This window comes from Gorilla gorilla, chromosome 3 (assembly GCF_029281585.2).
Source record: "Gorilla gorilla gorilla isolate KB3781 chromosome 3, NHGRI_mGorGor1-v2.1_pri, whole genome shotgun sequence".
Lineage (NCBI taxonomy): Eukaryota > Metazoa > Chordata > Mammalia > Primates > Hominidae > Gorilla > Gorilla gorilla.
In genome coordinates, this window is record NC_073227.2 from 48,912,497 (window position 1) to 48,937,286 (window position 24,790).

The 24,790-nt window shown below is 46.3% G+C and overlaps 1 protein-coding gene across 24 annotated transcripts in view; it reads right to left on the bottom strand.

Annotated features, from left to right (window-relative positions):
• The window catches only part of APBB2 (amyloid beta precursor protein binding family B member 2), a 398,493-nt gene that overhangs the window by 77,193 nt on the left and 296,510 nt on the right, over positions 1-24,790 (bottom strand). For all 24 annotated transcript variants that reach the window (XM_063705242.1, XM_063705243.1, XM_055384848.2 and 21 more), the window contains 2 exons: positions 3,895-4,041; positions 993-1,120 (listed from right to left, as the gene is read on the bottom strand). In XM_063705242.1, coding sequence (XP_063561312.1) covers positions 993-1,120; positions 3,895-4,041 — 275 coding nt within the window. The remainder of the gene's footprint in view (positions 1-992; positions 1,121-3,894; positions 4,042-24,790) is intronic.

Here is a 24,790-nt window from a genome sequence, read left to right on the forward strand (position 1 = left end):
ACCACAACCCCCTTAGAGAGGACCACACGACTCAATAAAAAAGCAGAATGTTCAGAAATGGAACCATAAGCTCAGGAGAGCCGCCTCTCTGTTGTCAGGGATTTTTATCCTCTTTTGCAATGCTCTTGTCCATTTTCAACAAAGCAATAACAAGCTATCATCCTATAGCTCGTCCCTAAATGCTAGGAGATGCTCTAGTACCTTAGGAATTGCCAAAGATTGACTATAATTTAAGAATTAACTGCATTTAATGTAGACCAATTACTTAACAATGGTCTCTGAGCACAAAGTCTGTGATAACTGCTACTTTATTCGTTAAAATACACACTTGAAAATCGGAACTCGTTTCCAATCATCCTGGAGAACATAAAATTCATAACACATATAAGATGCATTTCTTATAAATAACACATTTTCAGTAGAATTTCAGAAAAATACACATCAAATGGAATTTTGGTATGACCAGACCTTTCAAGTGTTAAAAAAGTTTAGCCAATCCCAAAACCCAGAAATTCCTGATAATCATGATTTAATGACCTGAGGCTTGTGATGAAAGGCTGTACAACGTCCCCCTCAAGTAAGCCCTTGATGAAGAGAACAGCAGCAGGAGGGCCTCTGAAATGGCTGAGACTTCACTGAATGAAATGGAATTAATTTTAAAAAGACTGCAGAGAGGAGGGGAAAAAGGGGTTCAGATGGCCTGGGTTGGAAACTTGGTTGCATGAGGAGGGTCAGGAGAAGACACATGCAGAACTAGAAGGCAGGATCAGGATCAGAGTTGACAAAAGATTTGAGATACAGAAACCAGGAAGGGAAGCAGTTTGAAGGCTTTAAGAGGCAGGGAACTAGAGACAAGCTTTCATTTTTCACATTTCTATACAGAGGCTACATGAGTTTCGTATTCCGTGAAATGCTGCGAGCCCATGCTTTGGTGTTCAGCTAGACCAGGGACACGGGTGAGGTGACCCAGACTGCCCCACCCAGGGACTCACCGGCCATTGTCGCGGCCCACGCCCCACACGCGGATGCTGACGATGGGCTGCGAGTGCAGCACGCTGCGGTCCATGGGGTCCACCAGGCTGAGCATGTCATTCTCCAGGATCAGGTACATGTCTTTCCCCTGGGACACAACGAGAAAACACGCTGTCTCCCTCATGCAGGCTGGAAAGCCTAATCGTGTGTGTGGCCATCTAGGAATGCCGTGTCAACCATCAGAAGAAGCCACCCTGGGGTCTGTAATTTGTCTGCCTAAGAAACTTCCTTTCTGGACAAGAATATTGATATCTTTCAGTTTCCCCTCATACACCCAATTTCTCTCTCCCTCTCCCAGTCCTCTGAAATATGTCCCCATCCTGCTTTCCAGGCTGCTCTTAAATTTAATTATTTACACTTCTGAATCTTTACGACAAAAGGCTACTTGTGGTTTCCCTGGAGAATAAGTCTTTTACTAATTCCATGCCCATCAAACTCTTGGAACCTCTCTCTCCCCATTCTTCTGGCCAGATCCTACCAAGCATCCCCTCGATGGCCTTTCCAAACCCACAACGATATCTGCTTCCTCTCGGCTTTTACACCACTTCCTAGCTGTGTGGTCTGCCTGGCAGACAGCAGGCACAGCTTCGTGACATTTCTCAGCACTAACAATGGCAAACATTTAAATGACAACATTAGGCTACGTGCTTAAGGTGCACTGGCTCATGAACTCTCTAAATTGCCCTCTGAGAGCTTGGATTGTTACTATCCCAGTTAGCAGCTGGGGAAACTGAGGCTGAAAGGTTAAGTAACTTGCTCAAGGTCTGACATAGAACCTGTGGATGCTGCTGGGATCCCAGCACAGGGGAACACCCAGGTTTCTCAACTCCTGCACTATCCTTCAGAGTCTTACACTCTGGTGTCCCATCTCCCCACCTGTGTTGGCTCTTTTTTGGGCAGAAGCACTAGACTATTCAACTTGATTCCCCCTGCAATCTCCCAGGCATAATTTTAGGAAATCATTAAACATCTGTTGCACAGCTGAAAGACTCTCTCTCCTAAAGGTCATCTAGATGCTGGAGCACTGATGATGGAAGTTCTGGCTCAGCAGAACAGTGAGGCTTCTCGGTAGGTCTTCAAATCTCAAAGTAAAACAGATAAATTGCTTTCTGGTATAGTTTTGGGGAATGATGTTTTAGTTTCCTACCAAACATTCTCAGAGTGAAATACAGCTCTGATGCTCAGGGAGGCAGAAATAGGTATCTCAGTGCCTCTAACAGCCAGCGTTGAAGCTGTGGCCTGTCTACAGCTGAGATCCAGCCTGGTCTCAAATCTTCCCCAAAGAGCAGCTAAGCCATTTACAGATGAAAGCACTGGCAGAAAACAGAACTTGTGCACTGTTGTGGTGAAACAGATTCACCAGCTACTCAGAAGGCTGAGCATGCTGCCTTAGACCTATGGCTCCTCCAAAGGTCAGTCATTCACATATTAGTATAAGTCACAACCACCTACCTTCTAAATCCTAGCCAAGAAGGAACAGCATTTTTGACTGAAGGAGAGAGAAGACAGGTGGAGAATTTGGTGGGAAACATAGGCCTGGGTTTTGTTCTTTTTTTTTTTTTTTTTTTTTGAGATAGAGTCTCACTTTGTCACCCAGGCTGTAGTGCAATGGCATGATAGCTCACTGCAACCTCTCCGCCTCCCAGGTTCAAGTGATTCTCCTACCTCAGCCTCTCGAGTAGCTGGGACTACAGGTGCATGCCATCACACCCGGCTAATTTTTGTATTTTTAGTAGAGGCAGGGTTTCACCATGTTGGCCAGGCTGGTCTCAAACTCCTGAGCTCAGGTGATCCACCTGCCTCGGCCTCCCAAAGTGCTGGGATTACAGGCATGAGCCACTATGCTCAGCCAGGCTTGGGTATTTGGATGGGAGATAATGCAGTGAGAGAGGACAGTAAAGTCAAACAACAGAAGAGTGTAAATGGCTTTTCTTGGATGGAAGAAAATTCTTCCAGCTCTCCCTTATGCCTAGAATCTAAAAGTCAGCTTGGCAATGCAGTGATTCAGCTCCACTTTAAGGAGACAAACTCCACCATGGAAAGGCTTGGAAACCTACCTCCCACTGGGACGTGCTGCTAGGAGAAAATGTGAGTGGAGTCCCAATCAGCCCAACCAAAAAGCAAACTTTTCTACCACTGCTGTGTTCACTAGAAGCAGAGAGAACAACATCTATTCATGTAGCAAACACTATTCCAAGATGCTCCCAAAATGCTTTTTCCACAGGTCTCAGAGCACACCAGGAATACAGCTTTTCCGGTTTGATGTGAGTTTCATACACATTTGGTATCTGTACTTATTTTTTCCTTTCTGAAATTATCTCAACTAACATTTCAAAATGGAATCACTCTGTTAAAAGGGAGAAGTATATAAATATCAATTCCACAATTCATGTATAATGTTGATTCTTCAGACTCTAAGTAAAGAAGAGTGTTATAAAAGAATAATTTGTCAACTTTTAAAGCAGAGGCATCAACATTTTTGTGTGGACGTGTGGAAGTCACCTTCCCCTTTGAGAATACAGGTCCTTCTTCCAGTCTGCAAAACTGCTCTTATACACTGGCACATCCCATTTTGCAGGCATGTTTAGGGGAGTTCTGGGCCCCTAAAGCTCACCCATGAATCTGTGTCACTTAGCTACTGAGAAACACTCTCTCTCCAGGCCCCAGTCCTCACTGGCATCTGGCAGTGCTAAGGGATCAGTCACACGGGGGCACCATGCCTACACTTCCTGCATTAATGGGAAAAGGCACCTGATGAACACCTCGGAGCCCCTCAGTACCATGTGTCACTGAGCTGTGGGGCTTCCTGAAATGCAGGAGAACATAAACAGCCTGCTGTGCATCATTCTACATGCCACTTACCTCTCCCCAAATCCCGACCGTGTCTCGGATGTCATTTTTGCAGTAGGAAAGTTGCCTGATGCAGTTGTTGACTGCAACACTACTTTTACCGGGGGCGAGGTCCTCTTCTGCCATCTCTACCCATCCCAGAGAACGCACAGCAAAACACTGGAAGACAGTGAAAGAGTACAAGAAGTCACTCCATGGTTTGGTCAATCATATCAGTTTACACTACTCCCCTCCCGCAACTAAAAGGTACTACACTTAATGCACCTTTATTCGCTTCATTATGTTCAATCATCTAATTGAGTTAACAAATCCTCTATTGCTGGGAATTAAATTGTAACTATTTTTTGCTATTTAAAAAAATGTAGTGACAAATATCTTTTTGCCTGACGTGTTCAGATTTCTTCCTTAGAATAGGTTACTAGAAGGCCAGGTGCGGTGGCTCACACCTGTAATCCTAGCACCTGTAATCCCAGCACTTTGGGAGGCTGAGGTGGGTGGATCACCTGAGGTCAGGGGCTTGAGACCAGCCTGGCCAACATGGCGAAACCCCGTCTCTACTAAAAATACAAAAATTAGCCAGGCATGGTGGTGAGTGCCTGCAACTCCAGCTACTCAGAAGGCTGAGCCAGGACAATCACTTGAACCCAGGAAGCAGAGGTTGCAGTAAACCAAGTTGGCACCATTGCACTCCAGCCTGGGAGACAGGGCGAGACTCCATCTCAAAAAAAAAAAAAAAAAAAAGAATAGATTATAAGGGCCGGGCGCGAGGGCTCATGCCTGTAATCCCAGCACTTTGGGAGGCCGAGGTAGGCAGATCACAAGGTCAAGAGATCGAGACCATCCCGGCTAACACGGTGAAACCCCGTCTCTACTAAATATACAAAAAATTAGCCAGGCGTGGTGGTGGGCGCCTCTAGTCCCAGCTACTCAGGAGGCTGAGGCAGAAGAATGGCGTGAACCCAGAAGGCGGAGCTTGCAGTGAGCCGAGATCGCGCCACTGCACTCCAGCCTGGGCGACACAGAACGAGACTCCGTCTCAAAAAAAAAAAAAAAAGAATAGATTACCAGAAATATAAGTATACGGCTAATGGATACAAAAATTTCTAAGCTCCTGATACTTCTTATAAGGCAGTTTTTTAAATAGTGAGAAATGCAACCCTGTGAAATCTGTTATTTGGTAAGCACCTAGAAACGGTAGAGACAGAATGAATTAACTACATGTTAGGAAATTGTTTCTAATAAAATAGAAGCAAGGTGTTTTCTTTAATACCCAGAAAGGCAGCAAAACAAGGAAAAAAAGTATCCACTCATGATAACAAATAAGTGTGCCAGGTCCTATAGCGTTTGTGACGAGGGAATCTTTAAATGCTGAAGTGCTTGCAGAATTGACAGATTTGTGCTTTTAAAACCATTTATTCTTGTATCACTTAGAGATATTTTGTTTGAGATCATACTTCTTTTTTTAAAGTTCTGTAATTCAATTTTTCCCTTTAATTAAAAAAGTTCTATATGCTGCTTATTATAACAAGTAAAAAATCCAAAGACGTATGGAGAAAAAACTTCCCACTGCAGATAAGGGTGACTTGGCTACAGCATTTGCCTTGCTGGTGATCACCAGGGTTGCCGCATGCCTGAGCTGGGTCCCTCATCTCTCTCTGCATCCCTGGTCCCATGCAAGCTGTCCAGCAGTTGCAGAGGCCACCTTCCCCAGATAGGAAAGGCAGACATGGAGCCACCCTTCCTTGGGAGCCAACAGACTGGATCTCAAAGAACAGCTTGTAAAGTTTCCAAATGTGAGCTTCATAACCAAATGAATGAATACAGCAAAGTGTCCTGAAGTGATCATATTCGGTCTAGGGCCACCTTCCCTCTTCCAGTCACCGTGCGCAGACTGGGCACCTCGTTCCTGAGCGGATGATCACACTTTGTCAAAGGGGGAAAAAAAAACTCACCAAAATATCAAAGACAAAACAGCCCGTTTAAGCAAACAGTGCGCTGATCCTCACATCCCAGAGGAGAAGGCTGTGTGACCACCTCAGCAGCCACTCTGCTGATGGTGCACAAGGTGCCTTTCACAAAGAAACCAAAAAGAGAAGGCAGTCCCCGTGACAATCACAGAAGCTACTCAGGAGTCTGAGTCTTGGGGAAAGGTTCTGCACATGTGTACACACTGCAGGGAACAAGCCCGATGGTGAAGAGGAGGTCCCGGGTGCCAGAGCTGGCTGTGGCCAATTGAGAGCTTGCCAGGTCTCGCCTGGCCTGCCTGCCCCTCCGCAGCTCTGCTCCCTCAGTCTCAGACCAAGTGTGTTTCTCCAGGTGGATGTGTTGGATATTCCACAGAAGCACTCCACCAAATGTGCTGCTTTATGAAAACGCACAATTGTGCCAGTCTGATCCCTAAGTGCCCAGGCCCTGCTCTCCAGAAACTGCTGTGCAGCCCACTAACCTCTCTTCCATGTCAGTTCCCAACCCAGGCCCTAGTCAGTAAAATCACAGTGTCCCAGCTGACTCCCCTGGCCTGCCATTCTAACCTTGTCTCCTACCACCTCTATTCAAATGTCAAAAGTATTATCTCAGTCAGTCCTCACCCCAACCCTTTGAGGTTGATACTAAGTTACTGTACCCATGTTATACATGAGGAAACTGGGTTCAGCACAAAGCTGGTGAGTGTTAGATCTAGGATTCAAACCTGGGCAGTTTGGCTTCTGGGCTCCTACACTTAACCACTTTGCTATATGCCTCTGAGATTTTTGTTGGGGGACAATGTCAGATGGGGTTAGGATGATAAAGAAGGCTGGATAAACAGCCGGTGACCTCAATACAGTTCTTTTTTTTCTTTTTTTGAGACAGGGTCTTGCTCTGTCACCCCGGCTGGAGTGCAATGGCATGATCTCAGCTCACTGCAACCTCCATCTTCTGGGTTCAAGTGATCCTTCTGCCTCAGCCTCCCAAGTAGCTGGGATTACAGGTGTACACCACCGTGCCCGGCTAATGTTTGTATTTTGGTAGAGATGGGGTTTCACCATGTTGGCCGGGCTGGCCTTGAATTTCTGACCTCAAGTGATTGGCCTGCCTTGGCCTCCAAAGTGCTGGGATTACAGGCGTAAGCCACCGTACCCAGAACTCAATACAGTTCTGAGCGTATGTGGATCAAGAGTAGGAACAGCCTGCATTCTAATCTCAGCTCTCTGATGTACTGTGGGACCTTGGACAAGTCATTTACTAAGTCCCAATTTTGTTCGTTTGTAAAAATGGGAGCAATAACAATAATTACTTCAGAGGGTTTTCATGAGGAGAAAATAATATAAGTAGTGAACTTAGAATATAAAAAACACTTGAACATTTGTTGAATGAATGAGCAAATAAATACAGTGTCATATAACTCTTAACTGAATAATCAAGAAGGAAAAATGAGAGATTTGTATTAGGGTGACCACATGTCCCAATTTTCCCCTCAATAGTTCTGGGGTATCCCTGCCATTCTGGCAAAATTATTCAAAGCAGCTCCTTTTACTCTCAAAAAGTGTCCTGGGTTAGACAATAAATCATATGATCACCTCAGTCAAAATTCTGGTGAATTCGGCTTCTGGCATGGAAACTGGGACTTGGACAGGGTACTGTGGAAATGGGGTTCAAGACCCACAGAAGCTGCCACCAGGAGAGCATCTCAGTGACCCTGGCTGGAGTGAGCCCTAAGACAGCAATGTTACTGTGAGATAATACTCTTCAAACCAGAAGTCAGAAATGTGTTTTCCCACTGTCTCCAGCTGTCTACTATAAAATCCTACAACCTAGGACTGCTCAAAAGAATTCAGTAACAACAAAGAAGGTAAAAAAGAATACTGGCTGTTTTCTCTCCTTGGAATCCAAGATGACAAATATTTTGATCTAACAGCTCACTGAACACCCAGAGTATCATTCTTAGCTAAAATATGCAAATCACCCGACCTCACCCCAGCACATTAATAATACTGTTTTTGCCGGGTGTGGTGGCTCATGCCTGTAATCCCAGCACTTTTGGAGGCTAAGGCAGGCGGATCACTTCAGGCCAGGAGTTCGAGACGAGCCTGGCCAACATGGTGAAACCCCGTTTCTACTAAAAATACAAAAATTAGCCAGGTGTGGTGGCACATGCCTGTAATCCCAGCTACTCGGGAGGCCGAGGCAAGAGAATCGTGGCAAAAGAATCGTTTGAACCCGGGAGGCGGAGGCTGCAGTGAGCCGAGATCGCGCCACTGCACTCTAGCCTAGGCGACAAGAGCAAAACTCCGTCTCAAAAAAAAAAAAAAATTGTTTTGTCATACTGATGAATATAAGCCTGACATATTACTATAGTGAGTTTATTTAAAATCATTTTTCTTGGGTAACCCTGCTCTTGTTTTAATTTAGTTTCTCATCTGAAGAGTTTCACCCCATTCCATGTAGCTTAAGCGAGAGGAAACAGGTGTAAGGGGGAATACGCAGCTCCGCCCGAGGGGCCAGCTTGGCTTCTTCCCAAATAACGGAGCAGCAACGAGCAACCTGCAATGTTTGGTGCTGCCCCCGTGTGGCCAGGAAGGTTCATAACCACCACCACTTTCCCTTAAACCCAGGAAGGGATGCTGGGCGTAATCAGTTCTGGGAATAAATGCTCATCTTGGAGCATGGGAAGAGCTCAAAGTATTTAATCAAGTCATCTGCCACTTAAAAAAAAAAAGTTAACAAAAAAAAATCAACATATACCCTTTGACTTATGCCCATTCTTCAACAGTTCTTAACCAAAAGGGCAAAAGAGTAATGGTTCAGGGTAGAACCGTGTCATCAGAGGAGTCTGGATTCAAGTCACGATTTTGCTACTTTCTGGCTGGTGACTTTGAGTTAAGTCACTTCAGGTCTCTAAGTCTCAGTCTCTTCATCTGTAAAATAATAATGCCACCTATACTTAACAGCATGTGCGAGGCCCAAAGAAGATAATGCTGGTAAAATGCTTAGCATCATGCCTGGCAGACAGTCAAAACTTGGCAAATGTTTATTATTATTTTTTGTTTGTTTATTATTTTTGAGATGGAGTCTCACTCTGTTGCCCAGGCTGGAGTGCAGTGGCGTGGCGTCAGCTCACTGCAACCTCCATCTCCCAGGTTCAAACGATTCTCCTGCCTCAGCCTCCTGAGTAGCTGGGATTACAGGCATGTGCCACCACGCCTCGCTAATTTTTTGTCTTTTTAGTAGAGACGGGGTTTCACCATGTTGGCCAGGCTGGTCTCAAACTCCTGACCTCAGGTGATCCACCCACCTTGGCGTCCCAAAGTGCTGGGATTATAGGCATTTGCCACAGCATCCGGCTTTTATTATTATTATTTATAAACTTTTACTCTTTTCTATTAGTGGATTTTAAGGATTTCTCTAGTTTAACAGATTTCAGCCAAAGCCAGCATGTGGAGATGTACTGTAGACCACGATACATACGAATATATGATCTGGAGGGCTTTCTTAAAACACGTAACAGGCCGGGCATGGTGGCTCATGCTTGTAATCCCAGCACTTTGGGAGGCCAAGGTGGGCGGACCACTTGAGGTCAACAGAGTGAGACTCCATCTCAAAAAAAAAAAAAAAAAGAAAAGAAAAACAGAAACACACACACACACACACACACAAAACACTGGGCCCCCTCCCCAGAGTTTCTGATTCAGTAGGTCTGGGTAGGACCCAAGAATCTATATCTCTAACAAGCTCTCAGATGATGCTGAAGTTGTGATCTGGGAGCCACACCTTGAGAACCACTGCTATAGACAGATGGCTCCTTTCTTTACACAAAGTTATGTGGTTCCTCAGACTGAAAGTAAAATCTAGGTTCAAATCCCAGGGCTGCCTCTTATCATTTTTGACCTTGGGTGAGTTAGTTAACCTGTCTGTGTCTCAATGTCCTCGTTATAAAATGTGGGTACTAAAAATAACCTGTCTCGCAACAAATGTTGTGAGGATTAACTGGGCTAAATTCGAGTTTGCTGCTGCTTCTGTTATTGTTGTTAGTTACTATGAGCATTTAAGGGATCTGGGTCATGGCTGACCCAGAAGGGACACAGCTGTTGACCTGGGCCCCCTTCTCTCCCATTTGTTCTCTTTTCTTCCACAGTGGAATCGAGTCATCCTATCTTAGTTGGAACACTCATCTTGTGTGCAGCCTCTATCTCTGAGTTTTATAATACAGCCATCTACCTGCAGAGGACCTCTCCCTAAAACATGTGTCGTGGAGCAGAACACAGAGCAAAGCCTGCATATCTATGACCAGATGGTCTTGGGTTCGAATTATATTCCAATCAGTGGATGCTCAGCCTCCAGGCATCTAAGATTACTCAGTTGAACAGTGATAAGGAAATGAAGAAGGGCAAGTGGCTGGGACATTGTAGGCCCTCAGCAAATATGGACTTCGTTCTCTCTGGTTCCGGAAGATACTATTATTTCAATTTTTGTTTTCCTGTCTTCCATTTCTCTTTTCTCCTGCTGAATTTCTAGGTTTCTGTCCTTTTCCTTTCTCTGGGCTTTAATGCAGGCAGCAAAATGAGAGCATGCTGTCAGAAAACTGGGGGATCTCCTTCAGGGACCAGGTGGGGCAGGGAATGCAGTGAGGGGCGAGACCAGGGGCTGGGAGCCAGTGAGCCGTGGGATACAGGCCTTGCCTGTAACCAGGAAAGTCAGCCTCGGGGTAAAGGACCAAAGAAGACAGTGGTAAAATGAGCTCATGTCCATGAAGGAGCATATCCAACACCCAGGGCACAGCCGCTGCTCTGTGACTGTTGAGGGACAGTGACCAAAAGGTAAATGGTACCAGAACATATAACAACGTTAAGTTACAGATGTTAGAAAACTAAAAAAGTTCACATCAAAAAGCTAAAATGTGGCCCGACACTACAAATGTAATCCTAATTAACAGTCATCTATGGGAAGCATTTACCACTCAAGCCTAATTATCCTGCAGCACAATAACAACTGTGTATTCGCGATGATAACATTTCCTGAGTGCCTATTAGGTCCTGGAGGACCTACAGAGATGAGTGCCTATTCTTCCCTGTAGATACATCTGAGTTACCGGAGAGTATTTGAGAGTAGATAAGTTCCTGCTCTTGAGAAGCTTGTGACAGAGCAGACACATAGCAGCAATCTATAGCACGGACCATGAATGAAGGATACACTGAGGCACAAACATGGGTTGGGAGCTCACGGAAGGAGGTTTTTTTTGTTTTGTTTTGTTTTTAAGATGGAGTCTCACTCTGCTGCCCAGGCTGGAGTGCAGTGGCACTGTCTTGGCTCACTGTAACCTCTGCCTCCCAGGTTCAAGCAATTCTCCTGCCTCAGCATCCCAAGTAGCTGGGATTACAGGCGCAGACCACCACGCTCAGCTAATTTTCTGTATTTTTAGTAAGACAGGGTTTCACCATGTTGGCCAGGCTGGTCTCCAACTCCTGACCTCAAGTGATTCGCCCATCTGGGCCTCCCAAAGTGCTAGGATTACAGGTGTGAGCCACTGAGCCCGGGCTTTTTTTTTTTTTTTTTTTTTTAATTCAGAGTTAGTGATGGACAGTTTCTTAAAAACATGAAATTGAGCTGAGCCTTACAGGACAGATTAATTCATTCATTTAACAAATATTTATGACACCTACCATGTGCTAGGCACCGGAGACTTATTATCAATGGGACGAACAGACCAAACACTCTGCCCTAGGTAGTATTTCAAAAAACTGGAAGGGCATATTCGTTTGGCTGCCACATCCAAGGTCACACAGCTCTGTGGACATGGATCAAGAAGAGTAAGGTGCAAGTATGGGAGAAGGGGCCCAGCACAGACTGGCTTGGGGCCCAGGTGTTGAAGCCACTAACTCTGGGATGAAATCTCAGGTCGGCCACTTATTAGCAGTGTGACCCAGGTTACTCAATCTTGGTGAGCCTCAGTTTCCTCATCTGTTGCCATGAGGATAACAGGATGGACCTCACAGGGTCCTGGCATGATGAAATGGGATGACTTAGATTAAGAATCTTGCAAAGGGCCTGGCCCAAAGGAAATAGGTGAGAAAAGGTGGCCACTATTTTCTCAAGGTCTCTGATCCCCCAATCCTGACACATCATAGCCAGCTATGCCAATCTAGTTTTGTTTTTACAATTAATGACTGAGCATCAATAAAGATACCCCTAGGTGGTGGGGGACAGGGAGAGATGCAGAGCCTGGTGGGGGTGGGGGGTGCTCTGTCCTCTTCAGAAGGGCAGGCTGACTCATCAGCTGACTTCAGGGTTTTTTTTGTTGTTGTTTTTTGTTTTTGAGACTGAGTCTCGCTCTGTCTGCCAGGCTGGAGTGCAGTGGCACGATCTCGGCTCACTGCAACCTCCGCCTTCCAGGTTCAAGCGATTCTTGTGCCTCAGCCTCCTGAGCAGCTGGGATTACAGGCGCCCATCACTATGCCCAGCTAATTTTTGTATTTTTAGTAGAGATGGGGTTTCACCATGTTGGCCAGGCTGGTCTCGAACTCCTGACCTCAAGTGATCCACCTACCCCACCTCAGCCTCCCAAAGTGCTGGGATTACAGGCGTGAGCCACCGCGCTCGGCCACACTTCAGAGATTTTATTAAGGGTCCACGGACCTGGGAGATCCATGGATGGGCTTCAGGAAGTTCTAAACACCCTGAAAATATATCCAAAATTATGTGTGTGTGTGTGTGTGTGTGTGCGTGTGTGATGGAAAGATGGTCCAAAGCTCTCACCAGTTTTCTAAAAGCTGTAAAAATACAAAGTACAGTATATCTTCACTTAACATCATTGATAGGTTCTTGAAAACTGTGACTTTAAGCAAAATGACCTACCTTGAATAAGGTTTTGTTCAACTTCTTTCAATGTTGTTTTGCTATAATGTTGATGAGAAAAAAATCTGGTTTCCTTACACATCATTTCTCTTAAAGCTGGAGTTTCTAAGAACTCACTAATAATGTTAAGTAAGGATTTACTGTACTTTAAAAGAGTTCCAAGGAGGTTAGATAGCAGAGTGCTCACTGTCAAGACATCAACATGTATTGTATGTGTTGCATGAATCAGGGCTAGCAAAAGCTTTCCAGTTAGCATCACAATCCTCTTTTGGTTAGTGGATGAGGAAACCGGTTAAATGGCTCTACATAGGAAATGATCAGGAATTTAAGAGTGAACAGAAGAAATGGGTATAGGAAAGTAGGGAGGGGCAAGAAAGGGCTGCACAACTTCAGTGTGGCTGGAGCTGACAGGCAGGACTGAATGACTTGTGAAGGTGAGAAAGTCTGACCCAGGTTTTTTGTTTTTGTTTTTGTATTTTTTTGAGATGGGGTCTCACGCTGTCACCCAGGTTGGAGTACAGTGATACAATCATGGCTCACTGCAGCCTTGAACTCCCAGGCTCAAGCAATCCTTCCACCTCAGCCTCCCAAGTGGCTGGGACTACAGATGCCTACCACACCCTGCTAATTTTTGATTTTTTGTAGAATAAAGATCTCGCCATGTTGCCCAGGCTGGTTTCAAGCTCCTGAGCTCAAGTGATCCTCCCACCTTGGCATCCGAAAGTGCTGGGATTACAGGCATGGGCCACCCCACCTGGACCCAACACCAAGTTTTTAATACAAGAAACTGGCCAGGCACAGTGGCTGATGCCTGTAATCCCAACTACTTGGGAGGCTGACGCAGGAGGATCACTTGAGGCCAGGAGTTCAAGACAAGCCTGGGTAACAAAGTGAGACATGGTCTGTAAAAAAATTTTTTTTTAATTAGCCAGACACGGTGGTGCACACCTGTAGTCCCAGCTACTAGAAAGGCTGAGGTGGGAGGATCACTTGAGCTCAGGAGTTTGAGGCTGCAGTGAGCTAGGATCAAGCCACTGCATTCCAGCAGTGGCTTAGGTGACAGAGCGATACTCCATCTCTAAAAAAAACAATAATAAAATTTAAAAATGGGCCAGGTGTGGTGGCTCACGCCTGTAATCCCAGCACTTTGGGAGGCCAAGGTGGGTGGATCACCTGAGGTCAGAAGTTCAAGACCAGCCTGGCCAACATGGCAAAACTCCAACTCTACTAAAAAAAAATACAAAACTCAGCTGGGTGTGGTGGCAGGTGCCTGTAATCCCAGCTATTCGGGAGGCTAAGGCAGGAGACTTGCTTGAACTCAGGAGGCAGAGGTTGCAGTGAGCCAAGATCGTGCCACTGCACTCCAGCCTGGGCAACAGAGTGAGACTCCGTCTCAAAAAAATAAATAGATAAAAAATGATGCAAGAAACTGATTTTGACGTCAGCCCCCTTGATATTACCCTTGATGCACCGGCAAAGGGCCTCTTACAGCGATGGCTGATGTTGTCAGGGAGAATTAAAGGAGAAGGGTGTTACCCTTCTGCTGAGGAGAACGTTGGCAGAGAAAAAGGAACATGCAAAAGTTTCAGCATAGAGAATAGGGATTTAACGTAAGAGAAATAGAAGCCACAGGGAACGGGCAGGGTTTTGGGGAGGATACACAGACCACTGCAGGATATGGGATTCCAGCCTGTTTTGCTAGATCCTAGGAACATGGTGATCCCGGCTGCTGCCTATGCTGCATAGCTGCTCTATGGAGACCTTTTCTATCTATATTCTGGTGGTCAGGTGGAAAAAAGCCATGTATTCCTGCTATATGTGACTATGAAGAAGAACCTTTTTAATAATCATATAGCCCACATACTATTTATTTCACATTGGTGGCCAGAATAATGTACACTTAGGGTACATTTGTTACATTTGATAGCGCATGTTTTGCGATATTTCCCTAAGAGTTAAGTACAGCCCTCTGTCATCTCCCAGTTAACTGTAGCCAGTAGACAGCAACGGGTCTGATTTCTGCCCGCAGCCCAGGGTCTTTTCACCACCCAGGTTTCACTGAGAAATACGGCAATTGGGCCAGGTGCAGTAGTTCACTCCTGTAATCCCAGCACTTTGGGAGGCTGAGGCGGGCAGATCACTTGAGGTCAGGAGTTCGAGACCAGCCTGGCCAACATGGCGAAACCCCGTTTCTACTAAAAATACAAAAATTAGCCGGGCGTGGTGGCACAAGCTTGTAGTGCAAGCTACTTGGGAGGCTGAGGCAGGAGAATTGCTTGAACCCGGGAGGCGGAGGTTGCAGTAAGCCGAGATGGCGCCACTGCACTCCAGCCTGGGTGACAGAGTGAGACTCCATCTAATAAATAAATAAATAAATAAATAAATAAATAAATAAATAAATAAATAATAAGGCAGCCAGTGAGCAAAGGGCTATGACCTAAAACAACTTTCACAGAGTCCATACAAAAAACAGGCAAGCTTTTCAAGATTCAAAATACCTCTTGGATGTTGCCTCCATAATACAGAAGTTTTCAGTAAACTGGCATTTGTGGTCATTACAGGCAGAAACAGAGATCACTGTCATTATGTATATGGTTTTAAATATAACTAGGCTTTGTTATTGCTTTTTTTTTTTTTTTTAAATACTGAAATGCTTTTCAAATCTAAGATGTCAGTGGGTTCTGCCAGAGAGGCGTCTGGGGATTCTCTGGAGTGAAGCTTGACCCAGTTCTCCATCCGGCTGAAGCAAGGAATCAGCCTGATTCATTATTCAGCATGGCAGAGACCACGGTGGCCAGGGAGGACCCAGAGAGCATTTCTACACTGGTCCCCATGAGCGCTCCAGCTGTTCCTGCCATTTCCCCCAGACTGTCTACAATACACTGAGCACTCAGGTAGAAAACACGATGCATGGCCCTTTGAAGCCCTGGGCCCACTACTGCCATTAACTTAACTTTCCCCCTTCCTATTTTTCAGAGCAAGACACATAACTGGAAAAGCTCCCCTGATGTTAACCTCTGACAGGCCCTTCTACAAAGAGGACGGTCATGATCATGGCTAACCCCCATGTAGCGCTTACCATGTGCCAGGCACTAAGGGTTGATCCATAATTGAAATATCGCCCACAATATCCATCTCCTTGCCTGCCCGCCACCCACTAATGGCTGGTCCCTTCATGAAGGGTGGTTCCCAGTCTGGGTCACCTCTGTCTCTGCTCACAGGGCCAGGAATACTAACCCCATCCCCTGCAGTTGGGAAACACCCAGCGCACACGCAATCATACAAAATAAAAGCTACATTATTTGACACAAGGAAGGAGAAAGAGGCAACGCAGTTGAGCAGCGGCCTCACAATCCTTCTTCACACACAACACGGAGCCAGGCGAGTTCCCAGGATATAAAACTTCCCTGATGTCAAGTCCTTAAATGAAAACGAAAGGATTCTTTCAAAGCAGATGCATTTTGTTCTCCCCTGGGCCATTCCCAAGTCAGCTCCTGCCTGCGAAGTCTATTTCTAACCTCCTCCCTCTGTTGGAGAAAGCGCACTTGCAGACTTGCCACGAAGCAACCTTGAGAAAAGCAATCATTGTGAGATTTATAGGAACCACTGATGTGCTGGAGAGAATGCACAAAGGCAGTCTCACTCCAGTGGGGGCTGAGATGACATTCGTCATCTACTTTATTGCTGGGGATTCGGCATCTACTTTATTGCTGGGGAATCTGCTTCCTCACGCTTATTCAGGGGAGGCCAAAGCTCCTCACTCCTCCGCACTGAGAGATCTCTTTGGTAAGGGTACGATGGTCCAAAACAGCAGCCTAGACACCTTCCTGACCCCTTGTGTGGCTCGAGTGGGGAAGGGAGAATGAGTTTGATGAAGGTCAGTGGTCTGAGGCCATGCTGGAGAGGCGGAGGGTGCCACTGTCCTGGAGGGGCCTGGATTTGGCTTCTAATTTAAGACATACGTTTGTGTAGCATTAAAGTCATGACATCAACATGCTTTCCTTTTAAGACACGAGATACACATTTTTGCATGGCAATGAAATAATGTCTTCAATGTATTCTAAGCATAGTGTCTAAGTATTCATTGTTAACTTAAAAGCATTCTCAGCTGGGCACAGTGGCTCACACCTATAATCCCAGCACTTTGGGAGGATGAGGTGGCTTCTGCTTGAGCCCAGGAGTTCGAGACCAGCTTGGGCAAAATGGCAAGACCCTGTTTCTACAAAAAAATTTAAAAATTAGCTGGGCATGGTGGCACACGCCTGTAGTCCCAGCTACTCAGGAGGCTGAGGTGAGAGGATGAGGCAGGAGAATGGCTTGACTGGGAGGCAGAGGCTACAGTGAGCTGAGGTGCGCCACTGCACTCCAGCCTGGGTGACAGAGTGAAACCTGTCTCAAAAAAAAAAAAAAAAAAAAAAAAAGAAAGAAAGAAAAGAAAAGAAAAAGAAAAAGAAAACAAAAATTCCCACCAGTACTTAGTTAAGGGGATTTCAGAGTCCCAATGAGGAGGGAGAAAACTTCCATTTCCAGCGCTCTGATGTAACCACAGGTGCTTTATTATTAGTTACCTAACTTAATTTAGTTCAATTTTCACAAACCAGCGAACCCAGTGAAAGAGGGACTCTGCATCTTTTTTAAGTGTCCATACAAAGCATTGGAAACATTTTGACCATGAAAGGACTTGAACCCTCAATCTTCTGACCCAAAGTGAGATGTCTTTTCCCTTAGGCCACATGGTCTCCTCTCTCCCATTTTTGAGATAAGCAAACAGACTCCTGGCAAATTTAAGGTTTCCTAAAACAGAGGTGGCAGAAAGGAGTGTCCCACACATGCACTTATTAAGAGTGTGTGTATATACATGTACATATGCATGTATATATGTGCACACAGGTATATATGCATGTATATGTAAATATGCATATATACACATATATGCATGTCTATATGTGTATATGTAGATGGATCTAGGTACAGATAGACATACATGCAAAGGACTCAGCTAGAGACTTCCTTTTACATATCTTGTTTAATCAACTTAATCCACATATCAACACATGAGGCAGATATTATCATTGCCATTTCACAGATGAGGAAACTGAGGTACAGGGTAGTTGTTAAGACTGAATCGTGTCCCCTCCCCAATTCCTATGCTTAAGTCTTAACCCCCAATGTGACTGTATTTGGAGAAAGGGTCTTTAATGCAGTAATTAAGTTAAATGAACTCTAACAATGGGGCTCTACTCCAATAGGACTGATATGCTTTATTTAATTTAATTATATATATATGTTTGTTTTTTTTTTTAGACAGAGTCTCACTCTGTCACCCAGGCTGGAGTGCAGTGGCTCACTACAACCTCCGCCTCCTGAGTTCAAGCAATGATCCTGTCTCAGCTTCCCAAGTAGCTGGGATTACAGGTGTGTGCTACCAAGCCTGGCTGATTTTTCTATTTTTAGTAGAGATGGGGTTTCGCCCTGTTGGTTAGGCTGGTCTTGAATTCCTGACCTCAGGTGATCTGCCCACCTTGGCCTCCCAAAATGATGGGATTACAGGTGTGAGCCACTGTGCCTGACCCTTTTTTTTTTTTTTTTTTTGAGACAGGGTCTTGCTCTGTTGTCCAGGCTAGGGTGAAATGGCGTGATCTTAGCTCACTGCAGCCTTCACCTTTTGGGCTCAGCCTCCCCTGAGTAGACGGGACTACAAGTGTGCACCACCATGCCTGCTAATTAAAAAAAGGTGGTTTTTTTTTTTTTTTTTTGTAGAAATGGGGTTTCACCATGTTGCCCAGGCTGGTCTGGAACTCCTGGGCTCAAGCCATCTGCTCACCTTGGCCTCCCAAAGTGCTGGGATTACAGGCGTGAGCCACTGTGCCCAGGTGTGTGTCTGTGTGGTGTGTGTGTGTGGTGTGTGTGTGGTATATGTGTGTGTGTATGTGTGTGTATGTGTCTGTGTGTGTGTGTGTGGTATCCTTATAAGAGGAGGAAGAGACAGCAGGGAGGCGCCCACACAGAGAACAGGCCATGTAAGGACAGAACAAAAAGGCGGCCAGCACAAACCCGGGGGAGCGGACCCAGGGGAAGCCAAACCTGCTTTCACAGTGACCTTGGGCTCCCAGCCTCCATAACTGTGAGAAAAGAATGTTTCTGTAGTTGAAGCCACCTCGTCTGTGGTATTTTGTTATGGCAGCCCCAGGCAACAAACACACGGTGGTGTATACACTTCAGGTAACCATGAGCATATGGGGAAGCTGGCAGTGAAGCCTGAGTTTGTGTCCTGACACATTCCTGTCACCGCGCCTTGCTGCCTCCTAGGTGCGGCAACAATGCTGGCTTTCCTGACGGAGAGAGGGAGGCCGGCATCCCCAGGCCACACCTATAATGCCTCTCACCCCATACACGTGTGCACAACACGCCTCCTCCCCTCCTCACAATCTCGGGTGCACCCAGTAGCTACACCCGGCTGGCACCGGAGCCCAGGGAGGCCAGCCCCACTCTAAAGAGGCCCCGAAGAATTCAAGGCCTCCTAGGAGTACCCTGAGGAGAAGAAAATAATCCCTCAATGGGGAGTGAGTACTTCAAAGCCCACCAGCTCTACGTTTATAGCTTTGGGCTGGTCCCGAGGCTTCTCAGAAGTACCTCAGAGCCGACAATGGGGGAGCCCGCCACTGCAGGCACCGAAAGCCCTGAGGTAGTGTGGGTGCCCTTGTGCAAACTGTCCACTAGGGGGCACCATCACCCAACACCTGCTAACAGATCACTGGAGGCAAGGAGGCCTATGGAGGCAAAGGAAATGCCCAGGGAACCGACTAACTGCCTGCTAGCTGCGTCCTCCTCCGTCCAGGCCACAGCACTGCTCTCCACACTGTTCTCCAGAGGTGTAGCACTCTTAGGTCCAGGGGCAACCTGCAGAGGAGCCCAGTGTGGGGCTGAGGCCTCTGAGCCTCCCCTGTCACGGTGGCCCTGCTCTTGCCCTTACACAGAAGGGCTTCTGCTACTAAAGAAAGGCCGGTGCACCATGCAATCACCATTATTTGCAATGCCTGCCCCACAGCGACTCTCATTAACCTGCTGAGCAGGTTCAATCATCAGCACGTTATGAACAAGTCATACAAATTTAAAAATATCAACCAGAAATGCCAACTTATTAATTTACAGAGAGAAATGCAAGTGTCAGTCGACTGCATGTTCAGGTTGGCTAATGAAAGGGTTTGCTCTCTGCAGGAAACCCACTCCAGTTTTCAATCCCCAGGCCACTGCAGGCTGACAAACAACGATGCAGGCAGAGGAACCTGACAATCAGCATCCTAACAGCCAGGATCCTTGACGATTCTTCACTCATGCCAGAGACACGCCTCCGGGTTGTGATTTAGTACAGAAACAGTTAATTGCATTAGTCATTTCCTGCCCAGGAACCAGGCTGGCATTATGAGTCCTATTTTTATCAATGGAAAATTTGAGCAGAGGTGGGTTCAACCGAGAGACGTAGCCCAATGTTTCCAGAATGTCATGGAACAAATTAAGTGTATGTTTACTTAAAGATGAACTTGCAGGCATATCTCATTAGACATATGTAATCTGATAATCACTTGTAATTATCATGATACTAGCAGTGACTATTTATCGAGGGCTCACTCTGTGCTGAGTGTTTTATATACAAGTCTGGTCTTGGCAGGGAAAGCATGAAGGTGGGCGCTGACATTTACACATCACTTGCCACAAGCTGCATGCTTTACAACATGTAGCACAACATGTTTTCACAACACTACAAAGTAGGTGCTGTATTTCTTATTTTCTAAATGAGAAACTGAGGTTCAGGGAACTTAGCTGAATTGTCTAATGTCACAATGTAAATAAACAGCAGAGCTAGATTTGATCTGAGGTTCACCGCAACCTCTGTCTCCCAGTTTCAAGTGATGGTCTCCTGCCGCATCCTCCCTAGTAGCGGGGATTACAGGCACCCACCACCATGCCCGGCTAATTTTTTTTTTTTTTTTGTAATTTTAGTAGAGACAGGGTTTTACCATGTTGGCCAGGCTGGCCTCGAACTCCTGACTTCAGGTGATCCGCCGCCTCGGCCTCCTAAAGTGCACTAGTCTTTTTTTTAATTTTTAGAGAGGGGTCTTGCTCTGTTGCCCAGGTTGGAGAGCAGTGGTAAGATCATGGCTCATTGCAGCCTCAATCTTCTGGGCTCAAGTGATCCTCCAACCTCAGCCTCCCGAGTAGCTGGGACTATAGGCTACGCACTACCATACCCGGCTAATTTTTTCTTTTTCTGTAGAGACGGGGTCTCACTGTGCTACCCAGGCTGGTCTTCAACTCCTGGGCTCAACAGATCCACCTGCTCCAGTCTCCCAAAGTGCTAGGATTACAGGCATGAGCCACTGGGCCCAGCTCCCAGCCCTAGTCTTGATTCCCCATTCTCTGCTCTACATTAGCTGTTCTATTAGCAGAAATGCTCAATCTAAAGGGGGATCCTTGAGATCAGGCCTGTTCTGTGGACCTCTGTATACCCACCACCCAAAAGTGGCCCCGGATGTGCCACATGCTCAAGAAATACTTGTCAGATGAAGACACTCGAGCTTGAGACAGACTGAAATATCATGGCAAGGCTAGGCCAGACCTGACTGGCAGTCCTGGACTACCACTCCCTATTTGTGCTTTCAGCACATTCATCGTCCTTAGTTTCCTCATCTGCATCACCGGAGGGATAATCTTGCCTTTGCAGGCACTGCTGTGGATTCAAGGGGCCGTGAACCCTGGCAACCAGCCCAGCACAGCCTATGGGAAGCAGTTGTTTTTATTGGAATAATAGTAAAATTGTACACAGCCTGGACTCTGAAGCCAGAGATTGCAGTTTGAATCTCAGCTCCCTACTTAATTCCTGTGTGACACACGGCAAGTTGCTGACCTTCCCCTGTGTCTTGGCTTTTCTAACATGGAAACGACAGACATAGGGTTGACCCTTGAACAACATGGATTATTTGGACTGTGTAGGTCCACACAGATTTTTGTCAAGCAAATGCAGACTGAAAATAGAGTATTTGCAGGATGCAGAATTCATAGAGGGTTGACTTCTCGAATCCGCGGGCTCCTCAGGGACAACTGTGAGACTTCAGTATGCGTGGATCTGGTATACTCGGGGGTCCTGGCATCAATCCTCCGTATCTACTGGGGGATGACTGTGCTTATGTTCTAAGGAATGTTGGGAGCACTAAATGGTATCATGTGTATAAAGTGCTCACAATGGTACCTGGTAAGCATACAATGTGTCAACCTTTATTATGATTAGCTCTAAATTATCAATAAATCCTGATCTAAGCCATGCCTAGTGATATAAAAGTCATATAAAATATCGATTCAGTCGGGGGACCTAGAGTCAGGTAACATGTCCAACTCCAGGTGTCTTACACTGTAGGCCACAGGGCCAGTCCTTCCTGTGGGCTTACTCTGCCCAACCCAATCCATGTCTGGCTTATCAGGAGCGCCATCATAAGCTGCTGGGGCCTGGAACCTGCAGACTGGAGCCCATATCCAAGGGTCCTGGGACACCTCAACAGAGGTGCATCCTGAGCTCTTAATGTGTCTGCTGTCCTCATAAGTGGGCCTCCAGCTGGTCCCGGACCAACACCTAGGGGGACACGGATTCCTGTGCTGGAGCCGAGCCTCCATGCAGAGCTTTGTGCTAATTTCTTCTCTAGGTACCAGTGGGATCTAGATAACTCATTGTCATGACATCACCTCCCTCCTCCCTCTGCCCCTACACAGACTTTGAGCTTCAGAGCATTGGGATGCTGCAAAGGCCTGCTCATTAAATCGGACCCGCTAGACATGGAACAGGCCTGCAGAAGCTTTGGAGAGTATGGTTTGGACTATTCATGCACTCAGCGATACGGGACAAGCACAGAACGCAGTAATATTTAGTTTGTTCAAAAAGCCAAATGCTTTTGCAAAATATTCTTTTTCATTTAATAGGAAATAGAGATTGTCTTATGGAAGAGTGGGATGGGAACCTGTGGAAAAGACATCTTAAATCCAACCCCTGGCAGTCTGACATAGGGCTGCTGTCAAATCCCCATAGCCACACTCCCAATCACAATGCTTCTTAGACACCCCTAACCCACCGCAGCCTAAGGCCTACAAAGACAGCTCAATGGCTGGGCACGGAGGCTCACGCCTGTAATCCCAGCACTTTGGGAGGCCAAGGCGGGCGGATCACCAGGTCAGGAGTTCAAGACCAGCCTGGCCAACATGGTGTAACTCCGTCTCTACTAAAAATACAAAAATTAGCTGGGTGTGGTGGCAGGCGCCTGAAATCCCAGATACTCAGGAGGCTGCAGCAGGAGAACTGCTTGAACCCGGGAGGCAGAGGTTGCAGTGAGCTGAGATCGTGCCACTGCACTCCAGCCTGGGTGACAGAGCAAGATTCCTTCTCATAAAAAAAAAAAAAAAGGACAGCTCAGTTATTGCAAAGGTATCTCTAAGAATGATGTGAGAGTGACTGTGGAAATCCCCCTGGTGGAACAGTGAACACGTTAAACAAAAGGGAACTTCATCAAATCTGCTGCTGGAGATGCTCAAATGCCAAGCAAATCTGAGTGTGTGGCAGTAAACATGAGATTCACATCCCACCTTCTCGGAGTCTGAGTAAGGGCCCATGGAAGTCGAGGCCAAGAAGCTCGGCTGGCAGAATCCCACTTCTATTCCTGCTGATACGCAGCAGATGTCTGCGCTACTGGGAAACCATTCTTACTCCCTGAAAGTGTGAGTGGTATTTTAGTTTTCCCCTGCAGGAGTCTTGGAAAAGATTGGAAAGCAAGTCCTGAGGTCCGCATGGCTGATTTACACTACAGATTACGTTTCTGCTACTGCAAAGCTGAGAAACGTTATTTGCAGAGTAAGCACAGAGGAAAATCGGAATGCACACCAAACTGTGCACATGAAGTGGAACATTGCATTTCGCTGGGAAATGAGCTCTAGGCCACGTGAGCTCTAGGGGAGACGCTGATCCTAAGAAAGGAGCAGAGACAGCCTGCAGTCAGGAGGCAGGCTGTACCCGCCAGTCTGGGAGGTCAGAGCTGGAAAGCTGTGGGCCGATGGTGAAGTTACATAGTTCAGTCTCAAATAGTAACAGGTATATTTGCAATATGGAAAATGCAATTCTCAAATAAATAAACAAGTGTATGGTTTTTAACAACTGTTTGCCATAAGCATGCTCCCTAGGCGGTATCTGAGGCAATTCAGAACTAGTTTGGTACTCTCTACCCTAAAATGTGCCTTTGTACATGAGTCCACTCAGAATAATGCCACTGAGCCTTGAATAAAGTCCTTCCTCCAAATAGTTCAAGTGCAAATACACTCCATCCCCATCATGTGCAGATTCCATATCTGCAAGTTCACCTACTTGCTAAAGTTTATTTGTAACCCCAAAGTCCATACTCCTGGTGCTTTTGTGGTCATTTGTGGACATGTACAGGGTGGCAAAACACTTGAGTTGCCCAATGCACACGTTCCTAGCTGAGGTTGAGCTAAGTGACATTCCCCTATCTTGTTTCAGCTCTCATACTGTAAAGAGGTGTCCTTTTTGCGTCCATTTAGTACCACTTTTTTCACATTTTCGTGCCCTTTAGCAGTGATTTTGCTGTTTAACATTGCTCCCGAGAACAGTGCTAAAGTGCTTTTAAGTGCGAGAAGGCTATGAGGTGCCTTATGGAGAAATACATATGTTAGGTAAGTCATTCAGGGGTGAGTTATGGTGCTGGTGGCCAGGAGTTGAAGGTCAACGAATCAATAACACACACTAAATAAGGGGGCTGGGTGTGGTGGCTCATGCCTGTAATCTCAGCACCTTGGGACGCTGAGATAGGCGGACCACCTGAGGTCAGGAGTTTGAGACCAGCCTGGCCAACATGGTGAAACCCCATCTCTACTAAAAAATACAAAAATTGGCCAGGGAAGGTGGCTCACACCTGTAATCCCAGCACTTTGGGAGGCTGAGGTGGGCGTATCACGAGGTCAGGAGATCGAGACCATCCTGGCTAACACGGTGAAACCCTGTCTCTACTAAAAATAAAAAAAAAAATTA